Here is a 26,100-nt window from a genome sequence, read left to right as displayed (position 1 = left end):
ATACTTCATAGTTGTCATCATGCCGCAGTGCGATAGGTTCTAAATATAAACGCAAACGGGTTCGATTTTAACTCGAGGGAATAAACCATTTTATTTAACCGCTCTGGAAACTTTCAAAATGAAATGTTTATTTAAATTTATTTTTTATTTTTATCAAAATGAAATATTTATTTAAATTTATTTTTCCATTTCTTTGCTCTGGTGTCGAGGCAAAGCGTGATGTTGAGTTCTGGAACTCAACACGCAATACCTCCAGAATTCGGCAGAAAGTGTGGAACAGAGTGTCTTAACACTAGGTTCCCTGCTGTGTGCGGGATACAACAAAGAAACATTATTATAAAAAAAATAAAATATAATAACTCGTTATATCTGGAACAAGCAATAGTATATTTTAATAGCGCTGAAACAACTAAAAAAGGGTCCAAACCTTCGGTCAGCTTAAGAAGGGATCAAAGAGTCCTGGGTGATGTGTGAAACACCTGAGCGTGTGTAATCGAAGCTTGCTATTGTACTTCAAACAGTATTTTAACGACTTCAAATATACTACAAAAGTGTAATAGTTACTTACTATTGGGTAACTGTGGGTTCTATTTCGATAGTGGTAAAAATGTATATTGATTCGTGGTATGGTGGTACAGCGTCTGCCTGTTAGCGCGGCGTGGGGAAAGATCCCCATCCGAGGGGGCGAATTATTTTCAGGAGATGAAAACCCTCTCTGGTAACTAGACAAAGCGCGGGGTTGATATTCGCACAGTTGGAAACGGAGAGTCTTAATACTAGCGTTTCTCTGCCTGTCGTAGTATGCGGGATAGAGCGTGATTTTTTTATTTTCTTTTTTCAATATGCTCTACATCTAATTCTCTCTAATAAAAATGTGACCCCACAACTATCACACATCAAACACATCCCACCTATATTTTCCCCATGGTAAATTTTCATTAAGAAAACTAAAACAGAAGTAAACGATAATGTTTTCCTTTTCCATCTACACTTTCATTTTAACTTAACTATTTATTTATTATAAGATGAAATATAACATTTATTTTATAACGTCCGAAACAGGTTCTGTATTCACATAATAATTTCTAAAGGCATCCATGATTTTCCCTTGAAAAATAATAATTAATTAGAAATGTTTGCTTTCAGTGATTCGTTAATTTGTGACACCATTCAGTCTGTAGTTCTATTCATTTATTACAAAACGCCCGACGCCCATTAGTCTTTGCTAAATGTCAATGAAAATACGTAATATTGAGGTAAATGTTGACGCTAGGTATGTACAAATATTTTTGCTTTAACGTAAAAGGTAAATATCATTTTTTCCTTATTTATCATATATTTATAAAGAAAAGCTGTAATGGCCCAGCTGGGACGTATCTAGTAACATATAATCATTATTTACAATCATAATGACGGAGGCCGGCTGAATCCCGGTTTCCTTTGCCTACCGTGCTACATGCGGGATAGGGCGTGAATCTGAAATTCACTGAAAATTAAATAAACTTCCATATAATATTATGAGTGTGAAAATTCCTGACGATGGATGTTTATTCCAATTTTACGCAAAAACAGCAACACTGTTTTAATGAAACTTTACAGTAATATAGCTTATAATCAGTAATAGTGTAACACGTGGACTACAATTTATGTAAAAATTTCGCACAATTTGGCTAAAATATAACAATACCTTTAAGCGATCGCTAGTGTTGTATGTATCACCTTCAGCACTACAGCACTACAGCACTACAGGGACAGTATACAGGAGCTCATCAATACGCCATACGCCGGGCGTAAGTTATAACAAGGCAAAGGCATATTTTATCGCGAGACAGCTTTTATTTCCAACCTAAATCATTTCTCGATGAAATTTAAATTTATTAGGTACGCTTTCATTAATTAATCTACATATTTAAATAACAATAAGTTGATTTACCTGCACGAGTATGATTGAAATATCAAAGGAAGGCTTACTTTTTACAGATTCTCGCTTTTAAATAAAATTAATAAGTAAAATTCCTCGCTCTGGTATCGAAACAAAGCTCCGCGTTAAACCCTGCCACTTAACTCACAATGTCTTGGAAATTGGCCGGTGAGTGGGGAACGGATATTTTAATACTTAGTTCCTTCTGCCTACACTGTCTTATGTGCACTATGGCATTATGGGATGCATTTTTGTATGTGTTTCTTTATTTAAAGTATTGAAAAAGAAAACACGTATGTTACACGCCCGACTCAAGGCAGTAATCCATTCCGTAATCCAAAATGTATAGCATTCAGTAATGAAGCTTATTTTCTACAATATAATAAAAATATAACATTTTCATCTCAAACATACTTTTAGAATACATGTTACAATATTTAGTTTATTTTAACTAATTTTATATAAATAAACTACTTGTATTATTTAAAATTATTATTAGGAAGATTCTATTGAACGCAAATGTGAAATATTTAAACGCCAACACTGACTTGTATTTAAAAAATGACATTTTCTCAGAATAAATAAAGCATGGCGTTAAGTTCCGCTACTTAACACGCAATGTCTCGAATGCGGATAGAAAAAAAAGAAAGAGAGTGTCATGACTATAGCTTTTCACCACCTATCCTGCTATATGCGGGGAACTGCGTGAAGGTTTAAAAAATATGATATGTTCGTAAGTTCAGTGCTTTAGTAAACGCAATAGTAAAATGAATATTACAAAGAGATCTAGTAAAAACCCCCCTCCAGTAGGTAAACCGCGGCGTTGAGTTCCGCCATTTAAAGTCATGAATTTGAACAACAATTGAAAAACACAGTGGCTTAACACTAGGTGCCTGAGTACGTCCTGCCACCAATATACTCGTATATTGTATATTGAAATACCTATATTGTTTTTTAGTTGTCAATATTGGAACAAGGAAAATAAAGGCTGTCTTCCACCCAATAATTTGAGACGTGTTTCGAATATGCAAAAAGTGTTTCCTGTTTTTGTATTTTTGTTAAGTCTTTAACGGAAAGTAAAATTAGTTCATATACCTACCAAGAATATTTTTTTGTGTATTTAAATGAATTTGACTATTACGTTTAAAAAAGATAGATAGATTTTTAGAAAAAGAATTATATCTTCACGAAGTATGTCGCGTATGCAGGCAGAGGAAACTTAGTGTTAAGATAATCCCGTTCTCCAAGCACCGCCTGATTTTTAAAATATTGAGTGTAGATACTCAACTCCCTTTTAAGTGTTAGATGACGTAACAACGCTGTCTGATTAAATCAAACCAGATCCTCCTCCACCTCCATCCATCAGCCTTTTAAGGTCCACTGCTGGACATAGGCCTCCCCCAATGCTCGCCACTCCGTCCTCCACCTCCACTTAATACAATATGTACCTACTTTTATTTTGACCATCCTGCATGGAACACTTCGAAATTTAAGATTATCCATCCTACTTCTTTCTTACTTATTATTATAAATGTGAAAATTGTTTTCCTTTCACGCCAAAATTACTAAACTAAACTATTAAATTTAGATGAAACTTTACAGTAATAGGCTGTAAAGCTACAATTTATATAAAGGTTTTGTACTATTTGGCTATAATGTAACAACAAGTATAAGCGGGCGAGTCCGCGCGTGGGCGCTAGTTATAACATAATTTATACCAAAGTAATGTATTACTCATAACTCATATAATTATATTATACCCACATATTATTATATATTACGTGTAGCTCTCTAACGAGTGATTGATGTGTTTTAACATAAACTTTGAGCACAACTTGTGTTATCACTTAAACTTGTGTATTACAAACGTCTAACTAAATTACTTATTTTTTTAGTTGAGCGTCACGCTTCAATTAGCAATTTTAATTAATATTAATCTACTTTACAGAACGAATATAGGTCGAAATTTATTTATGTACTTTTTAAACTATATGTCTATAACTAACTATTATTTACCTTTTTTTTATTTATTTATAAGATATATCAAGGAAGAGGAAATAAAAAATAAAGCAAAATTGAGTAATTCCCCAAATAACGTTCCCGTGTCCCGGATATATTAAATTTGTGAATATTTTCACATTAGCGCGTCACACAAAATTGAAATTATTTAAACGCGCGCAATCTAACCAATCTCCCGCCTGATTTACTTTTATATGGACTCATTTGCGTAATAGGGTGTTAGGGGGTTTGATTCCCATTTAAGGATAATTTTATTCGTTGTAGCGAAGATGGTGTGTTTTTGAATAGATGTGATATTAGTAGTTTCGAATATTTTTAACATTTAAAGTTTTATTCCACTCTATTAGATAGTTTTTTTTTTAAAACGTACAAAAATTGCTGGTCTTGACTGGATGCGGAAAGCAGTGGACCGGGAGCTCTGACGCACCCTGGGGGATGCCTCCAGTAGGGGGCATACGAGACGTATAAGAATTTTGACGTTGTTTGATAGAAACGAATGGTCATTCAATACCTAAAAATAAATTAATTAAATTTAGAAAATTATGGATTTGTCAGTAATCTATTTTAAAATGATAATTTCTTTGGAAATCATTCATTTTCAACGTACATAAAAAATTTGTACATTTTTCTTACAAAATGGATACCCAAGAGTAAGCCTCGACATATAGGCTCGAGACATATTCCTCATAAACCTCGATAAAACTTAATGAATAAACATTTTAAGGCTCAACAAGATTATGTGTTTATTATGAACAAATATATATTTTTTTTATTTCTTCATTTTTATATATATATATATATATATTTTGAAAACTTACCTATGCTTAACCTCAAAAAGTAAAAAAAAACAACTCAAAATCGATTACTTAGTACAAAAATACACTAAAACACCGCAAAAGGTTAGCTAAACATTTATTTTGACACACATTTCGTTATATAAATACAGTATATTGTGATACAGAGCGTGGCTAGTGCGAGTACAAAAACTATGGGAAAGCTTTTAAGCTCCTGTCGCGGCTACGAGTGATTGGCAGATGTGTACACGCACGGTTTTTGAGCGCAGAAAAAGAATGTATTCATCACTATATTATATATACTCAACGACGTTTAAATTGGTCGTAATGAGATATGGACATAATCAAAGTGATTGATGAAACACTCTCACTCTCCCACGCTCCCACGATGGCTTATGTAAATAAAAGGGGCACAAAATGTGACTGCAAAACCGACTGGTTGTGGGTTCTATCCCCATTCGAGGAGATTAAATATTTATTTAAATTTTATATTTCTATTTCTTCGCTCTGGTGTCGAGGCAAAGCGCGGCGTTGAGTTCTGCCACTCAACACGCAATGCTTTCAGAATTCGGCAGAAAGTGGAGAACGGAGTGTCTTAACACTAGGTTCCCTTAGCCTACCCTGCTGTGTGCGGGATACAGCGTGAACCTGATTTTATTAAAATGGAGACAATGAAGTGCTCAGAAGTGTAGTACTCCGTCTTTTTTTAAAAGTTACTTAACATAGAAAGTCGCTTGCTACTTATAATATTAGTATATGAAAGTATAGGGGCCACTTGGAACCTACGAATACTCAGAGTTTTTTCAACGCTATAAAACGACCGTCTGTATAACCTAAAAATTGTTATAATATATATAGACTGGATATTTTGAACCATTTATATCCATTGTGCTTTCCAAATGAAAATCCTTTTTTATTTCATACGGTTTTAATAAAAAAATGTTACAAAATCCACCAAAATGGAATCCGGCCTGAGATCTCTTGATTAACTGAAAAATATTTACTGTTTTTAGGGATCCGTAAACGAATTATATAAATAAAAGCCAAAAATTAAACATAAAAGTAATGGAATAAAAAACATATTCAGTCTTTTAATATTCGCATAGATTAGTTTTTATTTTTTACAAAACTAAATTTAGTTTATGTTTATTTAAATAATATACTATGGGAGCCAGTCGTGGCGCAAGGCCACAAAGTTACTGTAAACGCGACAGAGTGTGGGTTTGATTCTAATTTGAAGAAATGAAATATTTAATAATTACATTTAGCGTCTAGCGTCGAGGCAAAGCACAGCGTTTCGTTCCGTGACTCAACACGCAATGCTTCACGAATTCGGTGGAAAATGGGATCCGAACCTAGTCCTCCTGCCTACCCTACTCTGTATGGGATACAGAAGAGATTATAGAGAATATATATGAGGCTTGAGGATATTCCAAAACTTTTTAAAGGCATCAGTTGCGTTCAGCACTCACACGCATAATATTCATATTGTGAATGTAACTCTTTTACCTGATTATTAGCGTATATTTCATATTATACATTTGTGAAAACTCGACCGTGGTAAAGACTATTTTTTTAAATGTTACTTCTGGTTTTTGGGATGAAGATAACAATATCATCCGAGGTAATAAATAATATACAAACATACAAGATGCGCATGTTATAATGAAAAATATAAGCCAAGAATGGCAGTCAGGTAACTAGAAGACTACCTACCTCTTTCAGCTAAGATGACCTGGAACCCGAAGACAGTTAACAAGAATACTTTCAACTTCATTTTGGACTGAGCACTATCACTGTATCACATCAGAACTACTCCTGGTACACTTGCACTTTATAACTGTTGGTCGTGTTACTTCATTACGTCATTCATACTGAGTATCTGAAACAGAAATAGTAATGTTAACAATTGTTTATTCTCACGTGGCATCCCGCACATAGCAGGGCGGGCAGAGGGAACCTAACGTTACGACATCGACAGTCCGTTCCCCACGCAACGTCTAATTTTCGAGACATTGGGTATTAAATGCCAGAACTCAACACCGTGCTCGTCTTCTTGCCCGAGGAAATGAAAATAAATAATTCCCTAAAATATTGGGAAGGAGTCGAATCCACAACTTTCACGCTTACAATTACATGTCACCATATGCCACTACGCCACCACGGCCTCAAAAATATTTGATATTTTATACACGATATTTTAATAAATTTTATAATATACGAGTAGGTATACGAGTATATTGTAGTATTTCACACTAGTGTACACTATTAGATTTTGTAGTGACGATAGCGAACCAAAAATACTTGTATAACTAAGAACGCTGGAGGCTATAAATAAATACGTTTAGACTGATTTCCTTTCGACGTCGCGGCCAAATGTGATTTAGAAACTAAAAGATCTAACTATAGTTCTAGACGGAGAAAATTTAATGTTATAATTCCATATCTGGCAATGAGTCTTGCTACTAACTCTGCAATCGCAATGCCTCAACAATTCAGCGGAACGTGGGGAACGGAGTGTTTTAATACTAGGTTCCTAGTGTTCTACCTACCCTACTGTGTGCGAGACTCAGCATAAAGGTAAATAAAGACAAAAATGTACTATATAAAGTAGGATTGGAAGAGGAAGCTAAATGTCATGACACTTCAATTTCAATCCACTTCCCACCCTATTTTGATGCAAAAGTTTCACATAGCTGCGCTTTTTCTTCCAAACTTCTTTCTTATCAAACAAATACAATGAAAATTAATAATTTACTAAAAAATTAAATTTCTTTTAATTACAGCATCGAACTCACGACCGTCGCGTTGCAGCCTCGAACATTAATTAATCGCTTTAATTAGATGAAGAATTCTCTCAATAAAGTATAGCAGAACTATACCGTTAACTGCCCGTAGTGTACTCGTATAGATAACGCGTTACAAATAGCTCGGTCGGGTGCGCATTTATTTTGGGAACGACGTCAGTCCGCCGCGTGTGATATTACGCAAACATATTCAATTCTTTATGAAAAAATTAAATTGTCATTTATACATCAAAATGTTAATTTTGCAAACTTATATAGGTTTAGTGTCATGCCTAGTGGGTGTGTGAAGACACTCCGTTCCCTATTTTCTTACTGATTTTCGAGACACTGTGGTTTGTTGTTTTTTTTTTAGCAGCAGCAGGGTACACAGAAAAAACCTGGGAACCTGAGAACATAGGCTAGGACACCCATTAAACAACTTCCGTTCCCTACTTTCCGCCGATTTCTCAATGCAACAATTAGCGGGACGCAACACCGCGCTTTGCATCTTTAACAGAACGAGAAATTGAAAATATTAAACATTTTGTTGCCCCGAGTGGTAATCGAACCTGCAATCAACTAGTTTACAGTCACACGCTTGTGTTTTTCCACGACAGCCGGATAATTTAAATAAATCCGTCGAGCGGGAATCGAACTCATAACCCTTGCGTTTGCAATCATAATATACTGTCTCACTTCGCTGACACAGCCAATTATGACTCAATTTTAATGATTATTTTTGTACGATCATCATGTTTCTCATAGAACAGCGCTAGAGCTCGCCCTAGATACGGTGATTTATCTTATCCCTCTGGTAACTTAACAAGTGTGGCGTTGAGTTCCGCCAAACACGCAATATCTCTCATATCGGGCGGGGCGCGGAGCACGGATTGTCTTCATATTAGATTTCGTCTTTCGCCTACTTTGCGGAATTAAGCGTGAAGCTGATAAAAATATTATCATCCTATCAAATAACGAATGATACTACTTATATGATACTTTGTAAGCATTACTATACAAATACATTTGTCACATTGGCCATTACGGTGGCAGCGTTGATAATAGTGATGTGGCGTGATAGCTTCACGCCAAACGGTGTTCGCGAACGGCGACTTCTTTTTGTTTTGTAGCGAATGATTCGAATAGATATTTTTGTGTTGGTTTTCTTATTGCGGAAGTTTTTCTCTAATTTAATTTAAATATTCGTAGAAGATAAAAAGAAATCTTTTTCTTCTACGAATCTTTAATTTTAAAATGCAAGAAGATCTACCTAAATACAAAGTAATTTCAGTAATCTCAATATCCGTATTTATTTCCAAACATAAAGTTCAACCAAATGAATAATTAATTGAATACGATACATTGTGTGACGTCAGTTTAATTAGTTCCATTGTGTACATTAATGACCCGAAATGTCGATAGTAATTAATTTATTGTTTACATTTGTAATGCGATGCGACTTAACCCGCTAAGAAGATGTTACACATATGTAAGTCACTGGCCGGCGGACGCCTTCCCGCTTTATCCCGCATAGCAGAATAGGTAGACTCCGTTTATTGTACCGCCGCCGTGTAATTTTTTGTAAGTTCAGTTGTTTTCTTATATAATATTCTTTATTACACAAAATATACATAAAAAAACAATAAAATACATTTAGTTCATAAAGGTCTTACCAGAGTGGCAAAATAAAACTATTTAATATAAAATAATTTATTTATTTATTTCGTTGAATTCGCTGAGCCAAAGTCAAAGCCTAGCGTTCTCTTAAATCAAACCATAAAATGTACAGCGTACGACGCTGATATTTGGTTACTTAAAGTTCTTGGGGAGTGTAGGGGAGTGTAGGGGAGCGCGAGAGAGGAAAAGAGGAAAGAGAAAGGGTATTTTACGTTCACGTAAACTAAATTGCCACTAGCTCAGTATAAAACTAACACAACATTTATGCAATACGTTTATTCATCATATTCGCAATAGGATCTAATATTTTGTTTCACACTGGTCTATTGGTAACGCGACAAAAGCTCTACCGGGATATTAGCTGCCGCGTGGTCTGTTAAGGGATAGGCTGTAGCGGTTATGTAGTTTATCTCCTTAATGCGACGTGAAAGATTCTGCATTATACTATATATGTGTGTATGTATGAGTATGTACCGGCCGGACGTCTTGGTTGTCCCGTTTGTTATCCCAAAATGTAATGTCCCGGGCGGGACAGATATGGCCCCGCTTTTCGTAAATTATTCCACGTACTTTTTTATTTACTTAATTTTTAAATTAATTATAATTTCAGAGATAAAAATCCCGCTTTTCCCCGAAAAAAAAATCTGGTTACACCTACTATTGTACCACACTTGTACACTTGGAGGAATTATGTCAGTTTCGCTACTCAGCGCAATGTCTCGAAAATTGTGTGTAGTGTATGGAAAGGAGTGTTTTAACACTAGGTTGACAGAGAGATACTTGCTATGCAAGAAAAACCATTGCAAAAACCATTTTAAGGCAGTGCTCAAAACTTATTCAAATTAAGAAACAATTTTTTTTCTCAGACCTGAGAAGAAGCGGCGCAAAAAAATTACCAGGACTTTAATTGAATGAAAATATTTCACTCTCCCGTGTGAGCATCGACCCCACAACGTCAAATGCACTGCTGTACTGTACTGCTGCACTAGGACGGCCTCTTTAAGTATTTGAAAATATCGATCCCAATTAAAGATTGCTAACTATTCCGTTTTTAACGTTCAATGGATGATTTTAGTGAAGGAAATGGAACTTGTCCACCGGAGACGAGGGCTACAAGTGGAGAACGGAGTGCACAACCCCTCTTTATGTTATGAAGAAGGGTGAATGAAATGGTGTAAATGATCTTTATTACTCAGAAACTATAATTAAAGTGCTATAGCATTACCTACCTGCTTTTAGTAACCACTGTCCTACTATAGTAGGGTTAGTTAGGGCGTAGCTTACTAACAACTAACTCAGTCACGGCACTCTGGCTGGCTGGCACGGCTGCACACTGGTGCGAACCCTTACAGTTGCACACATATAAAATTACGAGATTTTTTATTTATGGTTCACACTGTACTGCAATGTACTGTGTATGTATTATATAACAGGATAAGATAGAATTTAATTAAAAATAAAAACATATGTTTGCGCCACACGCCATAGACCTGAAGGTCATACAAAAACGCAGGTGTACCAGCACGCCGCACGCCGCGTCGTCTATCTTCGTTTTTTACAGATTACTATACGAGTACGTACGTTCATACTAAATTATACGAGATAACTAGTAAGTATTCTTGTCTAATAGATTTTTTTGTTTCATTTTTTTAGTAGATTTTATTAGAATTATATTTTATCATCAATCATGGTTTTATGGTTCAACAATGGTTTTATAATAATAATGAATTATATGAATATTTAATGCATCACCTCGCTTAAGTAAGTAAGGGCCGCGTTAAGTTCCGCCTCTCAAAACGTAATGTCTCAAAAATTCAGTGGTGCATGGCGGACGTGTTCTAAAAGATGCCCTCTGCCTACCCTGTTGTTTAGTAACGGAAGATGAAAATATTTAATAAATTAAATAATCCTCCCGAGATCAGCTTAGCATTGGTGGGTTCCATTCCCATTTAGGGGAATGAATTACGTTCATTATCCTAGTTCTGATAAGAAGATAAAGCGTGGATTGTGAAGTGGATTAATTTTGCCACTCAACACACGTTGTTTTCAATCTCAGAGTGTCATAACACTAGGTTCGTTTGATGAAAATAATTATTCTAAGTTTATTCGTCTTTTCTATATTAATTTAGAATCATGCTAGCATGTAAGTGAGAATGTATAAGGAATTTAATTTGGTCCACGCGACCGGTGGTGATTAATAAAGTCTATAAGACCCTTGAAATGGCGCCCTCAGCCTTCGACGTTACTCTGTTCATTTAATACGTTGCATCCCGCTTGTTGATGTGAATTATAAACGGCTTTACATTTTGTAAGTACCGTTTTGAAGGAGAGAGAATAAATGATAAATCACTCCGTTCTTAGAGATTACCTTCTTTGTTTCAAAGAAAAAAAATATGCTAATATGAAATAGTGGCACACAACTTGCCGTTCGTTCACAGGGTTCGTTTCGCACCCGAGATAATGAACTATTCTTGCCTTGAAAAAACAATGCGCGACGCTAAATTCCGCCACTCAACACACAATGTGGAGAGTTTGAGCGACAAATGTAGACAAGAAGATTTTGGCAGTAGGTTTTATTCGTCTACTAGCGACCCTATTGCGGCTTCGCCCGCTTTTACTACTGGATTATTCATATAATGTATGTTTGCAAAGCACTTAAGATAATATGAAAATTAATTAAACCGTATTTTCATAGTTTCAATAAGGATTTTCCAATTGTTTTACACAGCAAGGATTTTTTAGTAGGTGCCGTAATTTTATATCTGTGATACTAATCTTTTCAAGTACTTATTAAAATATATTTAAATTACTATTTTTAGATAGTTAAATGACATTAAATAATACATTCAACTCGAATTATCCAATACGTGCAAACGCATCTAAATCTTCGTTGCTATAAAGGCAGGCGGGTTTTTTTTTTTCGAGCTTGTGGTTAATGCTGAAGAGGGTATTCTGTCCCTGATGAAAAGCAAGCACTACGTGGCTGCCTGTGACGAAAATTAAATAGAATGCATCGGCCGGGAATTGAACCCGGGCTGCCCGCGTGGCAGGCGAGCATTCTACCACTGAACCACCGATGCGTGTAAGGCAGGCGGGCGCGGCGGACGCATGGCGAGTGGCGAGCCGTTTCGCAGCAAGGATTTTTTGATATTGTAACAACGTCTAAAGTACTTATTAAAATGAAAAACAGTAAAAGACAGTTTTGATCTACATTAAATGGCCAACGTAACTAATATACTTATTTATATGCTGAGAGTAAGGGATAAGTGAAATTTGACTCGATACAGCTGATGTGTGAACGGCGTGATGTGTCAATAATTAAATGCGTTTTTCTCTAAAACTATTCGCAATTTCGAAATAGTTTAAAAAGCAAATTTTATGTTCGTTTAACGTAGAAAATTAATAAAGTATTTTAAAGGATAAGGATTAATACCATTATGGAAAAATATTCCTCACAATAAAAAATACATTGAAATTATTATTTTTAAACAGAAAAATGATCACTACACGTTATTCTTAAAAGATACGAATATGCCGTCGCGGACTTTTTTGTAGATCTTATAAAGAGGAACAATACTCCAGTACATTTTTTCATGTAGTACTTACCATTAGAGCAGCGCATGCGCGAAAGTGTCTCAACGGGTAGGACTTTATACACATTTATCGTATTTATGTTAATTTACATAAGAATGTACAAATAATAAAGTATATATAAACCTTCTACGAAAAACACTCGAGTTAATGGTGAAGACCGCATCAAAATCCGTTGGGTGGTTTAGAAGAAGAAGAGTTAGAAACAACAGACAGACACGAAAAGCGACTTTGTTTTATAAGATATAGGATAATTATAAGAACAGCTTTTTCATACATCATTTTTACTACGCAATTGCAATTTATGTAAAAATTGACAAATTCAAAATTACATTTTACGTATTGCAAGAATCGAATCCGTAACATCTTCTCCAGATAATCAATTTATAAATATATTTTTTTCTTATGTATTTAATACAGATAATGAGTACCTACTTACACGTGTTTCGTAGGTACTAGTCTGTCCCGTACCACACCTCACTCAGCTCACTCGTAAACTAATCAAGAAGTATAAACAGAAACAGAATGTTCCAGAACAGGTAAATATCAAATGATTAATGAAATAATTTTCACGCTTTGATGTTTCACGAAAACTCTTATGAATCTACGAATGAGAAATTGTAATGTATTAGAGAAAACATTTCATATATTTATACGTTACAGGTGCAGGCGCCGTGGGGCAGCGTTTCAGTGTAAATACGACGGTAGTAGGTTCGATTGCCACTCAGGGGAATAATATTCAAATTACATTGCATTTCCCGCACTTTTTCCACATAACATACAAAGCTACCAAAATAGAGTGAAAAGTCGGGAAGAATCGAAGTTAGTAATTGTACAAATTGTTCATAATCATAGTTATCTCATCTAAATATTTCTTATGTAATAAATGTGCCAAAGCAATGTATGCCCTTAATAACAAAATTAAGTAAGTTATAATACGAGATGAAAACGTTGATTAAGCAAATTGGTTCAAATGAACGCTGGAAGGTTGATAATTGGAGATATTATTTAAGGAAGTGCTCAGTGCCTTTCTGATTCAATTTATAGATAACCAAGGTATGCAAATAGTATCTGCTGTTGAGTAATGGAACTTAACGCCGCGCTTTGATTTATTAGAGTGTATCCCGCACATGGCAGGCGACGAAAACCTGAGAACTTAGTGTAAGGGAACACTCCGTTCCCATTAACACACTTTCGTTACCCATTTTCCACTGAATTCTGAATACGTTGCGTATCAAGGGGCGGAATTCAATGCCGCGCTTTGCTTTATTATCAGAGCGAACAAATGAAAATGTTAAATATTCCATTTCCTCGAGTGGGAATAGAACCCACTTTTCCAGTAGAATACTTGTGCCCCAGCACCTCAAAAACCTCTATTGTACCTATTGGATTCCGCCTATATACATTTAAGATATGTAGAAAAAGTTAAAGAACATTTCATAGGCATCCCACGCATTTTTAATACTAAAATATGTAATATATATAGATGTAAGAGTCTTTAATAAAACTTTGGGGAATTAATTATTTCGATTTCCTCACTCTGTTAACAAGATAATGTGCGGCGTTAAGTTCCGTCACTTAATACGCAATGTCTCGAAAAATGGATGGTAAGTGGGGTACGGAGTGTCCTTATACTAGGTCCCTTTGTCTGCTATGTGCGGGATATGACGTGAAGTTAATCATCACATAAATTATAAGATGTAAGAAGTCACCAAGCAGCCTTATTCTACACCATTTTTATAGTTTCTTTTTTTAAATTAAAGGTCAAAGAAAGTAATTTTCAGCCTAAGGGTGCGATATATTTCATAAACATTTTTATTATTATTCTTTATCTAATAAACATATTAAAGTCACCTAAAGTATTTAATTTTAAGCGAAATTGCTCTTGACACGATTAGATATACTCGTAGATGAATATTTTAGGCAATAGTATAACAGTATTAAAAAATAACTTAAATTACAGAATAATTATAAGCAAAAGTAGACGTTGTAGGCAGCGTAGGCGTGTGTAGGTGGTAACAGGTACGCTTTATCCTGCTATCTACGGAATAGACAGAGATAACTTATTCCTTGAATAAGAATTCCACATATTACTTGTTAAGAGGCGGTTCTCAACACCGTGTTTCAATACATTTAATTCGCTCTTATTTTCCTTAATTTCCATTTCAAATTTATCTTACAGAGCTGTAATTAATGAAGTATAGTATATTACATATAATTATCGCCATACCCACAGTGTTACGCGAGCGTATAATTATAAATGTTTATTTAGTAAAGTTCAAGTTGTTGAGAATTTCGTCGAAGTCGAAGAGAAGTTTGTGTCAAAACGCGCGTCTCTCTTTACTTTTGTATAAGGGTGTGGTCTCTTTGCACGCTTGGGAGTAAAATATTGTAATATAAAGTTTAAATTTCACAAAATTGGGGCCATCATGGTGCATGGGACCACATTTGATAATATTTTTTTAGAAAACGTCGAAAAATTTAAATGTATCGCCATTTCAATTCGCGCCTCTCGATAACCTCCGAGCGCCGCTAAATCATATATTCTTGTTCAAGCTGCTGAGAAATTCTGATACACTTGTTATAACTAAACTTCTGCAATGGTTATGAGTTTAAATTTCATACAACAACGACACTCTGGTAAGACATACACCACAATCTATGTAATGTCTAGACATTGAGAACTTAGACAACGGTGCAACCCGCACCTATCGCATATAGATAGTATAGCGTCAAACTATAATAGAACAAAATAAAATTTAAATAAACGCTAGAAATAGGACCACATCGTCTTAATAAGTAAATGTCAAAGTATGGAAGCTTTCGAATTAAAATTTCAAATTGAATACATGAAACTTCGAAACGACACACTCATACACTTTGATGTGTTCAATTGGTTATGAGCTTTCTTTAGCGAAGTATTTCGTTATTACAAACCTTCGTATAGCCTCGTGGCGTAGTTGAACAGGGTCAGGAGTGTACCGGTACAGGTGGTTGTGAGATGTTTTATGAGAAAACATTCCCAACCTACCACTGAAGTTCCGAGACATGGCGTGTTGACAGAACTCAACGCCGCGCTTTGCCTTGTTACCAGAGCGAGAAAATGAAAATATTAAATATTTTATTCCCTGAGTGGGGATCCAACCAACTGCAGTCGCTTTGATAGTGACACGCTTGTGCCCCTGCGCCACGACGACAAGTTTACATGTGTATTTTCACAAGTTTCTTTTCACGATTCAGAATTATTATCTCTAGCGCTTATTATAATATTAAATTTAAAAGTGTACATAACGGACTAGTTAAATAGAAAATATTCTTTTTAGATTTTCACATAAAATTTATTACGAAATGAATTCATTTTTATCTCACATAACTGCGTATGTTGTATTTAATTAAAGAGAAAAGCTTTTAAAGTTCTGGAATTAAGCTTAACACAATAGCTGGCTGAGCTTCATGAAGCTAACTTCGTTTTTTTATTTAAGCAACAAAATTAATTGTGTTGTGCGTCACTCCACTACCATACATGTATTTCTGAGGAAATTTTAATATTATTATTTTCTTTTCCCCAAAGATAATAATAATAATAATAATAATAATTCTTTATTTGGAACTAAGATACCTCTAGAAGAGGCTTAAACGGAGAATTTTAACACTACATGACATCCGCTTTCCATACGATGATTCCGTGTGATGCTTCAATACAATTTCTTGTTAACCTTACTGGATGAGGACATAAAATGTACTTATTTTTAAAACATATAAAAATTTAAACGTAGCGAGATTGGATTCTGTAGGATGTTTTTAAGATAATGTTGCTACACAAAGGTATTAGGTAAAGGTATCCCAGGTTCCCTCTGCTTACCATGTTATGTTCGGGATGCAGCGTGAAGCTATAAAGAAATAAATTATTTTTTAACAAAAAGAAAAACCGACTTCTAACAACGAACTAAAAAGTGAAAAATAATTTTACAAAGATTTTATAATTTTGAAGTCGGTGCCAAGTAAAACAAACCGGCTTAGTAATTAGATATTGTAGTAAGGGTGTTGTAGCATTAGCTCGACACCGACTTCAAAATTATAAAATCTTTATATAATTATTTTTCACTTTTTAGTTCGTTGTTAGAAGTCGGTTTTTCTTTTTGTTAAAAATTAATTTATTTTACGATTTTAAGTGATGGGTAGATCTTAAAATTATGCTTCTTAAACGAGTGGTGATGGTGGTGGTAGTGGTTGTAAACGAGTGGTTGTGTTTGTCCTATGTAAAACTTTATTTAATTAGGTATTATTTTTGTGCAAAGTAACATTTTGGTATATTGACAAAAACATACATAAAAAGTATTCGGGCGAATTTGGAATCTCCCTTTTTCGAAGTTGGTTGAAAATGAGAACATCCTCTTTTTGAGGTTGGTTGAAAAGAAATGTAACGATCAGGAATCTCACTTCTGACATCAATTTAAAAAGTTTTTGCTTGTAACTATTACAGTATAATCAATTTTTTACCAAAAAAAAAACAAAGTTTCTCAATTATCTATCCCATTTCGTCGCACTGTACTCGGTTCAAATTCAGCAATTCCTCGTATGAGCAAACTTCTAAACGACTATAGTATGGTTACGGATGTATTTTATGATTCGATAAATAAAGTTTCACAATAATTTCTTGAAAAATCTCCAATAAGTTTCATTAACTTGTAGGTAGCACTTAAACTGCATTCAAGTTGATTAGAATTTATTTTAATAAACATTAGATTTAAGTAAAACAATTATGTGATTGCATGCTGTGTTTACCTTTATATAGTTGTACAATTAAGTTCTTTTTTTTTGTATTGCATGTGTTAGTATTATAAGTATCATTATAACAACTGCTGGTGAACCTTTTCCAAATAAAATAAAAAAAAAATAAAAAATAATTTTGACCAAATTATCCTTGAAGTGTATCCTTTCAAATAAAAAAAGAATCATCAAAATCGGTTCGCGCGACATTGAGTTATTCGTCTATTTGTCGCGCACATACCTAATGCAAATTTAAGACTTATGTGATTTTCTCATAGATACCATTATCAGACATGGACAAAAAAAAAATTCGGGAAGCTTCACCTTTCAAACAAAAAAAAATTTCAATAAATCGGTTCACCCAGTCAAAAGTTATGAGGTAACAAACCTAAAAAAAAAAAAAGAAATACAGTCGAATTGATAACCTCCTTTTCTTACAGAAGTCAGTTAATTACAGAAGTCGGTTAAAAAAGCAATTGTTTAGAATAGAATTATAATTTTCCAGGAGAGAATTTAATATTTTTAACATTTTTAGTGTTATTTCATAGAAGATAAAATGCCTTTTTTAAACCAACTTTTCGTACTTCATATGGAACAACACTTCAAAAATGTTAAAAAGTCATAAAAATATATTTACATTACATTTATCAATAACACGCGGAAGCAAATGAGTCCGTATGAAAGTAAATCAGGCGGGAGATTGGTTAGATTGCGCGCGTTTAAATAATTTCAATTTTGTTTGACGCGCTAATGTGAAAATATTCACAAATTTAATATATCCGGGACACGGGAACGTTACTCCGGGAGTTACCCTATTTTATATTAGAAATTGTATCGAAGTCGTGCTTCGCGTCGTGCGCACCGCCTAACATCGCGAGTTCGAGTCCTGTTCATTTTAAATTTTATACGGTTACCAAAATATTTTGTTTTTTGTTCTTTAGTCTAAAATAACTAAACATTAAATATATGAATGATTAAATAATTATAAATACCTTATATTCCCTTCAGTATAATTGTTTCGCAACACGGATAGCTAGTGTCTATCCGTGTCCATCAGGACACCATATTTTGACTTGTTACGAGTGAAATATAGTGTTAAGACATTCCATTCCCAAGTATCTATTATTGAATACGAAATATATTAATTAGGTAGAGGCCGTCGTGGCGGTGTGGCTGTAACGCGACGGTTGGGGGTTCGATTCTCACTGGAGGAAATGAAATATTTTAAAATTATGTTTTCATTTCTTCGCTCCGGTGGCAATCCAAATCGCGGCGTTGAGTTCTGCCTCTCAGTACGCAATGGCTCCAGACTACGGCAGAAAATGGGGAATGGAGTGTCTTAACACTAAGTTCACTTTGCTTACTCTGCTATGTGAAGAATAAATAAAGCGTGAAGCTAAGAAAAGGCAGCATTGGCAAAGGGAACCTACAGTTACGACGCTTAAAAGTACTTGTAATCCCTATAGCAGTGTACAATATCTTGATTTTGAATAGAAATTTTCTCTCGCCCCTAAGTTAAGGGCGGCAAATATATGATAGTAGTATAAAAGCCTTCGTAATTGTTTAGTGGATTATAAATAAAACGGACGTTTTAATTATGTAGACCCTTTGCCAGCTGTGGCTGTGAGTCCCATCGGTTTTGGTTTGTTCGAGACATGTTTGATTGCTCTGTCTTGGTTTTTGTTAAAATCTTTAAAATAGAAACTTAATTGTACCGGGAAAGTACTCGTAATTCTAAAGAAGCCAATTGTGGCGTAGGGCTGTAAACGCGACGAGTTGTGGGTTCGATTCTCACTCGAGGAAATATAATATTTAATATTTTCATTTCCTAGCTCCGGTAACGAAGCAAAGCGCGGTGTTGAGTTACGTCACTCAACACGTAATGCCCTACGCTATGCCTTCCCTGCTGTATGCAGGATACAGCCGGAAGCAATAAAAGCCATTAATAAAAAGTATTTTTTTTGTTTTTAATATAAATCTGAAATCGATATAATACAGCAAGACAGGTAAAGGGAATCTTATGTTAAAAAACGAACCAACGCCTTATGGGTTGAAAAGAACCTGGTTCAATTTAACCACCAGAAGACTAAAGTTTGCGCGCTAACCACTAATAAAACACCATTTGTCATATCACCAGTTATCGAGAACACTCCTCTTAAAGCAGCGTCCAGTACGTTCAACCCCATATAGAGATCTCATCTTTGGGCTGGTGCACCCCAGTGTCCGCTTAAACTATTTGATCATAAACAACGTAGAGCTATTTGAAGCGTTGGAGTCTTAATAATCTATGAAAGACTTGACTCTTGACTTTACGTAGAGACGTTATCTCGGTGTGCGTTCTCTACCGCATTTATTAGGGGAGTGTTCTGGTAATTGTTTGACCTCAAAAGCTGGCAACATATCTGTTGCTCTTCTGGTGTCACATGCATACAACGCTCGTTTGTCTTTTCCATAAAAAAAGAAGACTACAATTGTGGGTGTTGTGGGTGTTGTGCCGCTGCGCCACGATGGCATAAATTCTATCTTGAAATTTATCTTCAATTCCAATCGGAATGAGAAACAGAAATGAGAAAAAGAGTACTTATGTTATAAGAAAAGAGTACCTACGTTATAAGAAATAATATATATCTAATGTAGAGTTTCACGTAAAACAAATTATTTGTAAAGCAAAAATTAATTAAATATCAAAGGAATTCCAAAGAAATTTTCCAAAAACAATAAAAATTATTTATCCAAATTAATGGTTACCCTACTGAAACAGTCACCTGTTTCGTTTCACGGGAGAATAACTTTTATTCTTAAAGTAATAAGAGACATAACCGTTTGTAAAATTAACATTTTACATAACGCAGAAACTCCTTAATGTCAAGATAGGCTTTCTGTTCTTGCTCTCTTTATATATATTGTTATTTGAATGTATTTCGAATTCAGTATTAAATTTGGAAAGGATTAATTTTCCTGTTAGTGAGTTATTGCTGACAATAATTACAAATATATACGATATTACTAGTTTGATCTGATGCTTCGTTTCCATGATCAAATGAAAATATTGTTAAGAGGTGTGAATGACATACAGCTTTCCTCTACAGATCGCATTTAACCAAATAACTTACATTGTATTCCACTGCACCATGATAAGCACTCTTGGCTATGTCTACACTATTTTTACTTTTATATTAATCTGTACCAATTTCATACAACTAAAAAGTAAGTCTGCTTCGCGCTGTATCCTGCACAGTGGGGTTGGCAGAGAGAACCTTGTGTTAAAACACTCCGATCCTTCACCTTCCCCCGAATTCTGAAGGCATTGTGTGCTGAGTGGCAAACTCACGCTGCGTTTGCCTCGACACGAGAGCGAAAAACTGAAAATATACATTTAAGTAAATATTTAATTGTCTCGAGTAAGAATCGAACCCACATCCAGTCGTACCAGTCGACTGGCCTCCGATATTATTAACATTAACTTTAAAATTGTGTTTTACATATCAAAATATTATTTTGTATATTGTTTAATTATAGGAATATAATCCTATCTATCTATATACATATATAAAATCGAAAGGTCACTCACTCATCACGAAATCACAGAAACTACATGTGCTAGGAATCTCAAATTTTGCATAGGAGTTATTTACAGGACGTAGGTACTCGCTAAGACGGGAATTTGCAATATTCGATTTCTAAGGGGTTGTTTTTGGGGTCGAAAGTTTGTATGAAACTTCTTTACTACAAATGCTAGGAGTCTCAAATTTTGCATAGACGTCACTAGGACGTAGTCATGGAGACAGAAATTAATAATAACATAGTTCACGCGGGTGAAACCGCGAGCGGGCCGCTAGTATCTTATAAAACAAAGTCACTTTTCGTGTCTGTCTGAACTTTCTAACTCTTCTTCTTCTAAACCACCCAACGGATTTTTATGCGGTTTTCACCATTAGGTCGAGTATTTCTCAGCGAAGGTTTATATATAGTTTATTATTTGTACATTCTTATGTAAATTAACATAAATACGATAAATGTGTCTAAAGTCCTACCCATTGAGACACTTTCGCGCATGCGCTGCTTTAATGGTAAGTACTACATGAAAATAATGTACTGGAGTATTGTTCCTCTTAATAAGATCTACAAAAAAATCCGCGAGAGCATATTTTTATCTTTTAAGGATAACGTGTAGCGATCATATTTCTGTCTAAAAATAGTAATTTCAATATATTTTTTATTGTGAGGGATATTTTTCCATAATGGTATTAATCCTTATCCTTTAAAATACTTTATTAATTTTCTATGTTAAACGAAGATAAAATTTGCTTTTTCCACTATTTCGAAATTGCGAATAGTTTTAGAGAAAAACGCATTTAATTGTTGACACATCACGCCGTTGACTCATCAGCTGTGCCGACTTAAGTTTTACTTATCCCTTACTCTCAGCATATAAATAAGTATATTAGTTACGTTGGCCATTTAATGTAGATCAAAACTGTCCTTTACTGTTTTTTCATTTTAATAAGTACTTTAGAAGTTGTTACAATATCAAAACATCCTTGCTGCGAAACGCGCCCCGTGACGTTTTGCTTATACAAGCGCGTCATGAGCAGTCATCGGTGGTTCCGTGGTAGAATGCTCGCCTGCCACGCGGGCGGCCCGGGTTCGATTCCCGGCCAATGCATTCTTTTTAATTTTCCTCACAGGCAGCCACGTAGTGCTTGCTTTTCATCAGGGACAGAATACCCTCTTCAGCATTAACCACAAGCTCGAAAAAAAAAACCCGCCCGCTATAGAGGCATAGCAATGAAGATTTATATATATATATATATATATATATATATATATATATATATATATATATGGTTTCATATTTTTTGTAGTAGTTATTAGTAGGAAGGCTTTTGTTTATAATTTCTTCCGTTTAAAAATAGTCATTTAACTATCTAAAATGCGGGTTGCATTAGAGTTTAATAAATTTTCACATTATCTTAAGTGCTTTGCAAACATACATTATATGAATAATCCAGTAGTAAAAGCGGGCGAAGCCGCAAGGGGGTCGCTAGTTAAACAATAAAACGTAACTGAAATAATTAGAACAAAAATATAAAGTACGACAGAAAAACTACAAAAATAATGGTGTTGAGTTCGATTCCCATTTGGGTGAATGATGATATTTAAATTCTTTTCATTGTCTCGCACTGGCAAGGCAACGCGTGGAGTTTAATTCCGCAATTGTACACTCACGAAATATTCGTATTAAGGCGAAAAGTGGAGAACCGAGTATTTTAACACTAAATTCCGTCTGCCTATCCTAGTTTATATGAAAAATGTGACGTTTTTTTGTAATTGTCTTTTGAAACGGGTGAATTATTTTCGATAAGTACTGACAGTACTGATGCTGCTGTTAGAACTTATCGAACTTACATACACCGCATCACTGTACCATGACGGCCTGTAAGTTATAGCATCTCTTATTCTATTGTAAGCTCCTAGTTTACCACTAGATAATAGTATAGTATTAGAAAAGCTCAATCCCAGCTAAGCTTCAGTTCAGCAACCGCATCATTTAAATAACACTTGCCGCCGTAGCAATAAATGTCCGCAAGCGGCCAATCCGAACCCGCCGGGTTATATTTGAAGTCGCGCCAAAAATTGATAGGCCACGAGTAAACACTGAAATGGTATGCCTTTGTTTTTCATGAAACGGGATTACGTAAAGAACTCTACTGAACTGAACTAACACTCATTCCCTCCAGTGGGAATCGAACCTACGAGTATAAACGTCACACGATGTGCTACTGCACCATATTTTTTATATTCAAATAAAAATAAAACAAACCGGCTTAGTAATTAGATATTGTAGTAAGGGTGTTGTAGCAGTAGTTTGACACCGACTTCAAAATTATAAAATCTTTGTAAAATTATTTTTATTTAACAAAATGAAAGTAAGTAAATTTATTTTCTTGTTCAAAATTAATTTTAATAAAACGATTTAAAAATATATTTATATCTAGGTATTTGCCTAGTTTAAAGTGGTTAGATAGAATCTGAGAGAAAAAAAAATGAGTAAGCAAGCTTAACTATCTAGTTAGTTTACAATAATAAACTTACAAATATTTTTTTCTGTTCATACATATTTTCCCACCTTTAATTCTAAGGTTAAAGGAAGGAAGGTGTAAGGATTTTTTTATTATATCGGAAATGCTAAGCAATATTCACATCTAACGCCGTGTTTATAATAACTATTATTACGTGTACAATCGTCACGCAAAAGTTACAAAATTTTTCATTACTCGAGCTACATTTTTGGTATTGCCTTCATTTTACGTGTAGGCCCAAGTGATAAAAGATTGGTATGGCATTGTGTATATCAGCGTTTTTTATATACTATGAAAAAATATCTGTATCCTTTATATGTATATGTAGCAGGGTAGGAAAAGGGAACCTAGCGCTAATATACTCCGTTCCCCATTTTCCACCAAAATTTTCGAGATATTGAAATATTTCATATTTATAATATTATTAGTATGATTTAACTTTCTGATATACACTTAAACTAGATCAAATCACTGAATAGTCATTTCTTCCATCTCTTTGAAAATAGAAAAAAAAACTTTAAGTAAACCTGATGTAAGTGCTAACCAAGCAAGGAAGAATCCTTTTAAATTTAAATAACGAGTTTAATTAGTGAAACGATACGGCCGGAAACTTGGATTTCAATTAGTCGCTTTAATAGTAACATTGGGGATATGCATGCTGGAATACCATTAATAAAAATATACTAATATATATAATCTAAATGTATAAAATCCGCATATAGGTATAGGGGAAGCTAGTGTTATAACACTCCGTTCTCTTGTTCTCGAGGCAATGTGAGTGTTTGGTAGCGAAGCTCAACGACGCATCATCGCTACAAGAGGAAATGAAAATATAAAATATTACATTTCCCCGAGAGGAAATCGAACTCACAATCATCGACACTCACAACAGTCGCACACTTGTGCCTGTGTGTTACATCGCTTCAGTGTCTGCTTCGGGCAACTTCCTTGTGAGGTCACTCCTGGCAGCCCGCCAGCGGGCGACCGTCGCAGTGGCCTCTAGTATTATTTTCACCATTTTCCTTCATTCATTACTCATTATTATTTCGGTAGCAGTCGACGGGTTTAGTCGTCATTTTATCGGTCATTTCTACTTTGGTCTTCCGGTTCAAGGATATGTAATGCAAAAAAAATATGGAAAATATTTTATTATAGAAATATTTTTTGGATGGGAGTCGAACCCACAAGCATCGCGTGTCACGCATGTTACTTCAATGCCTTGTTGTAAAGCAGAATATGGAGAGTGAGCCTAGTGTCACACACTCCAACTGTACCTAATTGTCGTAAATGTCTTTATTCCAAATCGAAGAAGCAAAGTTTAAAAAAAAATGTGTTTACAAATCGAATCCCCGACTACATACATACATACATATGGGTCAGACCGTCATCAAGCCCACCATAAAAATTTTCATACCTGAGCTTAACATAACAATACACTTAAGATGTATTAGTTACATAAATATTCGACCATATTTCTTAAAAAGTAAACCCTATCTCAGCACGAAAGCAAATATATATTCTAGCATTATAAAACTGAAGAGTTCGTTTGATTAAACTTATTAATCTCAGGAACTACTGGTTCGAGTTTAGTCTGTTTTGTGGTGGATCGTCCATTCATCGAGAATGGCTCACAAGCCGTGGGAAGCTTACCTGTTTCTGTTTCATCGAAGCTGCGGATAAATCTAGTCTAAATACATGCACGGTAGTTGCTAGTTCAATACGGTTCGGGTCGTTTAAAATGCGGCGTTAAGTTCCGCCGCACTTTGCACTAGTTCTCTCCACCTAACACGAATAAGGGAGATGCGTGATCATAAGAAAAATATTTCTGTAATAAAACGTTATACAGTGCTATAAAATGTCTAATAACGAATGTTTATCGTTGACCTTGGCCCATACTTGTTAAACCTAATTTCGTCTAAACAGATGACCTTTGTTATGAGTAACGCTTTTCACAAAGTTGTTAAAATTATATTATAAGGTAAATCACTCCGCTTACCGCCCTCCGTCCATTTCGTAACCCCCAGTGTCAAAAGTGGGGAAAGTGTCTTAACACTAGGAACCATACCTTGTTCCCTCTGTTTAGGCTGCTATATATAAAAAAAGTATAGGTACATCATTGTACATATTCATGGTTTTACAACATCATGGTTTTTCCCGCATAGTACAGTAGGGATAGAAAACCCAGTGTTAAAACGCTCCGCTTCCAGTTATCGAGACATTGTGTGTTGAGCGACGAAACTTAACGCCGCGCTATGTCGATCACGAATACAGGCAGACGCTGTCTCGCTGCGCCACGACGGCCTCATGTATGAATAATGCTAAAATATGTTTGTATTTTCCTTACTTATTTTATTTTCGCACCACGGTGGGCACACCGAATTTGGAAATCTAGCGTTAAGACACTAAGTTCCCATTAAAATACTTTCGTTCTCCACTTTCCATCGTATTCTCGAGGCATT

The 26,100-nt window shown here is 34.9% G+C and overlaps 1 protein-coding gene across 9 annotated transcripts in view; it reads right to left on the bottom strand.

The window, feature by feature from the left end:
* The window catches only part of nrm (neuromusculin), a 324,468-nt gene that overhangs the window by 284,990 nt on the left and 13,378 nt on the right, over positions 1-26,100 (bottom strand). For all 9 annotated transcript variants that reach the window (XM_085190212.1, XM_085190294.1, XM_085189785.1 and 6 more), the window contains exon 2: positions 6,451-6,616. In XM_085190212.1, the coding sequence (XP_085046338.1) occupies positions 6,451-6,511 (61 nt within the window). In that variant the 5' untranslated portion in view covers positions 6,512-6,616. The remainder of the gene's footprint in view (positions 1-6,450; positions 6,617-26,100) is intronic.

This window comes from Heliconius melpomene, chromosome 1, assembly GCF_056956725.1.
Source record: "Heliconius melpomene rosina isolate 202511_hmr_F chromosome 1, ASM5695672v1, whole genome shotgun sequence".
In the NCBI taxonomy this organism is placed as follows: Eukaryota; Metazoa; Arthropoda; class Insecta; order Lepidoptera; family Nymphalidae; genus Heliconius; species Heliconius melpomene.
The sequence above is the reverse complement of the archived record's forward strand: the minus strand, read 5'-3'. Positions and strand labels throughout refer to the sequence as shown.